At 38.2% G+C, this 7,956-nt stretch overlaps 1 protein-coding gene across 1 annotated transcript; it reads left to right on the plus strand.

The window, feature by feature from the left end:
• The first annotated feature begins 4,302 nt into the window (after positions 1 to 4,302).
• On the plus strand, positions 4,303 to 6,643 carry LOC105363184 (glycine-rich cell wall structural protein 1). Its single transcript, XM_011500804.1, has 3 exons — positions 4,303 to 4,396; positions 5,070 to 5,789; positions 6,314 to 6,643. The coding sequence occupies exons 1-3, from the start codon at positions 4,382 to 4,384 to the stop codon at positions 6,548 to 6,550; spliced, it is 972 nt and encodes a 323-aa protein (XP_011499106.1). The 5' UTR covers positions 4,303 to 4,381; the 3' UTR covers positions 6,551 to 6,643.
• Positions 6,644 to 7,956: the final 1,313 nt, after the last annotated feature.

The following is a 7,956-nucleotide window of genomic DNA, read 5'->3' on the forward strand; positions in this document are numbered from 1 at the left end:
AATTAAAAACTGGGCCTACACAATGTGGACCTATTTAATGTTGACGACGGGAGTTTAAAAATTCATTCGTGACACTTCGGTTAAACATGTAATGAGGAGGAATGAAGCGAGCTCGAGGCATGGAGATGAAGATAAAAAATTTTTTAAAGAAACTCGGAGCGGCGCCGAAAAAGAAGAGAAAGAAATCGAATTGGTAGGGAGCCTAAGTACTCGTGAGTCTGTCACTGTTGGCAGCCTCACGGAAATAAGCTAAAGCTTCGAGTGATGTAGGATACGAGACTTTTGCCCAACTGCCAAGGCTTTTCAAGGCTTTGTACCTTCGTGCTATTATCGACGCCGAAAAAAAGTGACTGCGACCAACAAAAATATTTGGGTCATCCCGTTCTCTCTCGTTCTTACTCTTTCATTTCGAGATGCTCGTATGCCTGTTTACGGGATCCCATGGTACTCGCAGCGGCAACAAAGAGCAAAACGGGGAAGAGTTGGTTCCAGCCTATGACGACTACGGGTGGTTAAGATTTCGCAAGAAAGTCGATATTCCTCTTGCTCGAGCTGCGAACGTTCCTAGGAATCTGCGAAAGAGAGAAGCGAAAAATGGCATCCGGCTGAAAAATAATGTTAGACGTCTCAGCTGAGCGGGAATGTGTTCGTCAGCACTTGGAAAAACTTACTGCCACATACGTCTTTGTACGTTATTTTCCAATTCATCGGTTAATGTCTGTATATCGCTTGTCAGTTTTTTTTTTTTTTTTTTTTTTTTAAGCATCGTGTAGAGTAAAAGGATTCCATGTAACGGGAATTGAATATTTCTATTTTGAAATTAATCGTGATTAATTAATAGGAGATCGCAGATTGTATATTCAAGTAATTTATGTATAAATTTACAACGTCATGAAAGCAAGTGAACTGAAATACTAAATTAATCAATTTTACAATTATTTTTATTTCTTTTTTTGTTTTGTTTTGTTTTTGTTCCCATCTAATTTATTAGTGATAACTTTAATAAATATGTTTCATAATATCTATAAATTACGCAGCATGATTGGAAAGTATTTACTTTTACTTGTAGATGCTCAGTTAAGAAGCACACATTACTTTAATCTAGTTTTTTAACCGGTTAGTTTCTAAATCATGTTACATATACTATATTGAATATTACGCATACATATCCCAATACTAAACATAGTTTCTTCAATAATTCTCTGCAACAATACAACGTTTTTAGGTATCCAATGGATGCTTAAGGAAAGTTCCGGAGATGCAAGGACTAAATGCTAATTAGACGAAAACTCGTCAGAGAGTGTTTTTTATGCACAATAATGAAAATTGTCTGCTGCCCGCATCTGCTTCTTCTAAACTTCAGAAATTCTTTTAAATTAGAGCCAGTTGTCGGTTATATATTTACGATTCTTGAACAATACTATAATTAGCAATAAGTACTTGTTATATGAACTTTCACTTACCAGTTATATTTTTAACATCATCGTTCGATTAAGTATTCAAAAATATATTAGCAAATGTAGGAGGAAAGAAGTGGCAAAAAATAATCCTTATTCAAATGCTAAATATAATTGTTGGGAAAGTGCCGCTAGGCATTATTAGCATTATCATTCGATACAAACAAATGCAGAATTTCATCTCTGTTCTATTTCAAGAAATAAAATTCACTAAATTATGAGACACAAAACTATATTGTTTTACCAAAATCCATTCATCCGAGAATAGTTTAAAACTCTTGTACATACTGACTTATGAAATTGTAAAACTTACCAGCCACATCGAAGCTTAAAAAATTACATATATTAAAAATACAGTATTTTAAATAAAAAATAGCCAATAATTCAAACTTATATTTATTTCATTTTAAATGAAATATTTCACCCATTGGTTTTATGATTTTACATCAAGAAACGTTCGGTTGTAAAAAAATCCGTGAGAAATTCTGTTCAAATTTTATACATTCTATCGCGGAAAAAATATATTAATAAACATTTATTATCATAGAATTGAGTAAATTAAGTAAATGAATTTAGTAATGCTATTAATTGGTTAATTAACATTTATGCATATAAATGAGAGACTATCGAATGTGTAAGATCACTGTTTAGTTGCATATCCTTAAGGTATTTCTTAATCAATGCATTAAACATAAAAAATTTATCGTCGTTATATTTTTAATGATTATTATTAATATTCAAATTATGAGAAAAATTATAATTAACTACTTAATTAATTTTCGTATAAGAATATGCATAAAAATTAAATTTCAGACATTAGATACAAGTATTATTCTTCTAACATTAATTTAGTCGATTAAATTATACTTTACTATATTATGAATATAGTATAATTGAATTACAATAGATTTACTTATGTCATATCACGATTATACTTGCGCCAATAAATATAGAAGTTGTACATATTTATATTAAACACACAAGAAGTTTTAAAAATTAAAAATTATAAAAACTTTTTTTCTATTATAAATCGTAATATGAAATTCACTTAGTATAATATTTAAAGCTCAAGAATTTAAACAGTCTATTAGCAATTTTATTTATACACTTTTTTTATTCATTATACTAAAACGTAAAATTATGATAAAATTATAAATTTTAGATGCGAATATACTCGACAAAATTTATAGGTTAAGATGATGTTGAATATATAGTTTGTCATTAATAGAGTTTGCCGAAAGATGTAGGCGTATTTGTAATGAAATTAATTTTTACGATGAAATTTCAGTAAAACTATGTAAAAAAATTTTATCGATAATTTATAATTGGGCTATATAAGCTTTAAGAATGTAAAAGTCATCGTTTACTTGTTAATTTTGTATAATGTATTAATATATATATATATATATATATATATATATATATATATATATATATATATATATATATATAGATATATATATCAGTCACATGGTTTTGTCCCATATTGTAAATATGTAATAAAATTAGAAAATTAGAAAATCGCCTATAAAAAAGCATCTTAGAAATAAATTCTTTGAAATTTACCTCTCGTGAATGTATGTTGATTTTAATGCACTGGATGACAGACTGTTCGACATGACGGAACCCATACAACTACTCGTTTATATGATCGACGATATGAACTTGCATCTTTTTCGGCTCAGAACCCTTCTTCATCGTCGAATGTCACTTCTTATTGACATGATGATTATGTGTCGGCCTACCGCTTGCGCACAGCTGATCATTAATACTCATGAGTCGATCGAAGTTTAGCTTTATAGAAATAAAGTTTACGTTTATTCGTACTTATGACATCATTCAATGGCGCATTCAATCACCATTATTTAATTACCGCGTAAAATGAAAGAGAGATGTATTTTTAATGTTATTGATGAAAATTATGGAAAAATATCATATTTTTAATGTCTTCGTAAAATGTTGCTGTCTTGTAATTGCATTGAGTTCGATTTAACGTTCGTCTGAAATGTAATCCAATATTTCGCCAAAGAATTATATTTTCATATTTCATATTAATTCTATGAACTGGAGAAATATAATTTTATAAGAGTTTTATAAGTAAGAGCATTAATTCTCTTTGAGGAACAAAGTTTTTTGTTTCAGTAAAGTTATACTTTAAAGCAAATAAAGATGTAAAAGTACAATGTTTTTATTGTCAGATTATGCAATCAATTTTATTTATTTATAGATTTATATTGTACGATTTAATAAAATGTTAGGGTAGTACGTAATTCAGCCAGTACTTTACACTCCTCACAAACTACAATAATTCCATTGTTTAATTTTATCATCAGCTATAACTTTTTGTTTTTTATGTATTTAGTTTTTTTTTTTTTTTATTTGTTTGTTTGTTTGTTAATTCCTTACTAAGTATTTAACGGTTTTAGTATTTTCAGTCGCAAGTAAATTTTATGTACCGAAAAAACGGTAAAAAAATCATATTAAGAATGAAGAATATAAAACAAAGAAATGTTTTAGCGAGGAAGGAAACAGGGATCACTACGAGTGGTCTACGCGACGCGTTCATCTAAAGTGTAAAAGGTGAGGATGACCAGAAGAAAAAGCGACAAGGGTTAATAAAGAAAGGTAGGAGAAAGGAATAAGGAGGCGAATTCAAGAGATATTCGAGTGTGCTGATCTCCCAGGAGCGAAACAGTCAACGAGTGAGAGAGAGAGAGAGAGAGAGAGAGAGAGAGAAAAGAATAAAAGCAAAGTGCGTTAGTAAGACGAAGAGCGAGAGATTTGCAACAGCTCTGTGGCATCTTGTAGGTGATGGGTCCCGTCGACGGGCCGCCGAGTGGGGCCCGCGAGAGTCTGGCCGTATAAAAGGGGGCCTCAAGACAACTACGGAGCATCAGTCCTCAAATCAAGGAACAGCAGCAACCATGAGGGCATTCATGGTAAGTTAGCCCCAGTAAGAACACTTACGACATGCTAACTGTATATAACACACTTGTAACCCACTACATCTTCCTTTCCCTTTTCTCCGCGATTACATCTCGTCTCCTTCCTCGCTTCCACTTCCTTCTCTCATACTTAATACTCTTATACTTTGCGTTAGTCCCGTTTGAGCGAATTCCAGTCACTTTTGATTTTTAAAGTCACTTTTACTCTTAGTTTTCACTCTCCGTTTTATTCTACGCTTTTCTTAAATTGCTATTTTATTAAATTTTTGACGAACGAAAGCAAGTTTTACCGCTCTACTTCTACGGCAAAATAAGCACAAATTTAATTATCGCGTTGTCCGACTCGCCTTTTCATCTTGGTGATGGTAGTGATGGTGAGTGGGAGGGGATGGTTAGGGGGCGGTGGGAGGGGGGGGGAGGAGGATTTGAAATAAACAATCAAACAATAAACTCATGCTCAGGCAGACATAAAGAATTTAATAATTTTAGCCTCGTTCGAGCCTCTCTTCTATTCTATACTCACTCTCACTATTCCCTCGAACATCCTCAGACCTGAACAGAACATCGAACATAAGATTTGTCGAGACGAGGGGTTGAAGTGTCGCATATAACGTCATAGGGAATTTTAAGGAAGTGCATTTACGAGTACCCCTTAAAAAATTTGCAGATATTGGCGCTCGCCAGTGTGGCGCTCGCACGACCCGAAGCCGGGTACTCGTACCAGCAACCAAGTGTACCAAGTGGTAGCTACGGCGCTCCGGGAGGCTCTTTCGGAGGTGGCCACTCAGGCGGCGGCGGTGGCGGTGGCGGCGGCGGCGGTGGTAGCATCGGTGGATTCGGTGGAGGCGGCCACGGTGGTGGCGGCAGCATCGGCGGATTCGGAGGCGGTGGTCACGGAGGTGGAAGTGGTATCGGCGGTTTTGGAGGCTCCGGACACGGAGGCAGTGGTGGATTCAGTAGCGGCGGATTCGGAAGTGGAGGCGGCGGTGGATTCGGAAGCGGAGGCGGCGGCGGCGGCGGCGGCGGCGGCGGCGGCGGCGGCGGATTCGGAAGCGGCAGTGGAGCCGGTTTCGGAGGTGGCACCCTCATTCAGAAGCACATCTACGTCCACGTGCCTCCACCAGAACCCGTCGAAGACCGACCACTTCGTACATCGCCTGCCCTTGCCCCGGCCCAGAAACACTACAAGATAATTTTCATTAAGGCCCCGACTCCACCAACCCCCGCTGCTCCCATTATCCCAGCTCTGCCAGCACAGGACGAGCAGAAGACCCTCATCTACGTCTTGGTGAAGAAGCCCGAGGATGCACCCGAATTCAATCTGCCCACAGTTGCACCAACCCAACCAAGCAAACCTGAAGTTTACTTCATCAAATACAAGACTCAGGTATAAGAGCGTACACACACTTTCTTCTTTTCGATAATTTGACGGTTTATTTTGATAAGTAGTTATGAAGAAAGAAAGGAAGGGAAATAAAAGACGGAGAAAATGAAAAACATTTCAAATTATTGGGGGAGGGGGGGGGGCGGGATTACGGATAATTAAGAGATTCCCAGCAATGTTTAATTAATTTACATTCAGAGTTTAATCGGCAATTTTGTCCTCTTTTCGCATTAAAAATAACGCTCTATTTTATTAATCCATACGAATGAATTGCATAAAGATAGAAGTGGTTTTATCATGATCAATAGTGTTATTAGAAAAATACTGAAAGTTCAAAAGTTTTTACGAGCGATTTTATGTACGAAAGAATATTATACGAGTGTTGAAAAGCTTATTTATTATAAGTTAGTAGTAGGGAGTGAGAAGGGAGCTGATTAAAAAAGAGTTGCTGCTGATTATTGGAATGCACGAAGTGAATGCTCGTCAAAAGTCATAAAGTGACGATGACGTTTACATTGGCATTGCAGAAGGACGGAGGTAGCGGCGGCAGCGGAATCGGCGGAATCGGCGGAATTGGCGGAATCGGCGGAATTGGCGGCATCGGTGGTGGTGCTGGTCACGGAGGACTCGACGGTGGACTGGGCGGTGACAGCGGTCTCGGCGGTCACGGCACCGGTGGTCACGGATCGGCTAGCTCCGGCAGCGGAACCTCGTCCGGGCTGAGCTCGAGCTACGGGGCCCCGGGAGCCTCCGGACCTTACTAGTCAATTCCCCAGCACTTTCCTCCCGGCTTCTTCTCCGCCCAGCTTCCTCAGCAGTAACACCACGACAGGCACTACCACGACAACCCCCTCACCAGTACCACCATTACCACTACTACTACCGTCACCACCACTATCACCACTACGTCCACCACCACCACCACCACCACCACCACCACCACTACAACCACTACCACTACCACTACCAGCAGCAGCAGTAGCAGCGCAATCACCACCCTTTACTGCAAGCCATGCGTCATCACCCATTACGAGCACAGGTGGAGACGGGCGAGATGAGTCCGTTGTAAAATAGTCCAAGCGACGAGTTAACGTCGAGTTTAAGGAGACGATGAGAATGCCAGAGGCGTCCAACCGAAGGAGCCACGACGAGGTCGCTACGAGTGTAGCTACCACTGGCCTTCTGCGACTGTATTATATTAATGCGAGCGAAATCACGCCGAGATGTGGATTATCGGCCATGAAGAAGATGCGTCGGTGCCTACCCGGGGACTCGCAAGCACAGAGGCGAGATGCCCGAGGTCGGACAAAACTCATGTTTTTTTTTTATATCTATTTTTTGCAAGAAAACGGTGGCAAAATAAAGCTTTCTTATGTATTTTTTTACATAAACACAAAATCAAATGGCTTCTTTATTATACGAGTCCACCCTCACCTCAGCCTTAGCCTTATAAGTTTGCGAATTTCCGAATGTAAATGCGAGCTCGGCCACAGCGACTCCTCATTACTTCCGTATTTATTAAGTGATCACATTATCGATTTCTTGGAATAATAAAGAGGAGGGAATGAAGGAATGCGCGATGCGATTAGAAATTCACATTACGTAGAGAGTCTCGTAGCTTATACGAAACTTTCGATGAGAAGTTTCTAAAGGTAAAATTCTGGGAAGAGAGTATAGCGTTTTTCGGGTCGACAAGCTGGAAAAAGGTCGAGACATTTATCGAACAATAACAATCATATTCGGTCAATCATTGGAGAAACGAGCGTGAATACTTTCACTGATGTGCCTCGAGCGTTAATTACAAGGTGAAAATCGATAAGGGTATCTTTTCCCTCTTATCCTAGATGAACCGTCAAAGTGCAATTCCTCTTTCACTTCATGGCTTTACGAGACGAAAAACGCGAGCTTCCTCGCTCACATTACCGTGCCATCCTGTCCAATCTTCCCGTTTATTTACAAATAAATACAACTACCAGAGAGACCAGAGCACTTGGTAATGACACTTCCTCCGTTTCAAAAAAAAAAAAAAAAAAAAAAAAAACACGCAACGCTCTGACAAATGTAATTTATTAAGTCTAAGGAGACGGGCTCGGGACTGCAATAGCAATGGGAAAATAGAATGAAAAAGAGCCCACAGTTTTATGTAACGCGCCGTGTAAGTTTATACAAA

Source organism: Ceratosolen solmsi, unplaced genomic scaffold (genome assembly GCF_000503995.2).
Source record: "Ceratosolen solmsi marchali unplaced genomic scaffold, CerSol_1.0 scaffold27, whole genome shotgun sequence".
Taxonomy (NCBI): Eukaryota; Metazoa; Arthropoda; class Insecta; order Hymenoptera; family Agaonidae; genus Ceratosolen; species Ceratosolen solmsi.

Bases quoted from the DNA above. Each gene is read 5' to 3' on its own strand.
- LOC105363184 (XM_011500804.1), top strand. The intron at 5,790-6,313 runs GTATAAGAGCGT...TTGGCATTGCAG, and splicing joins TCATCAAATACAAGACTCAG to AAGGACGGAGGTAGCGGCGG.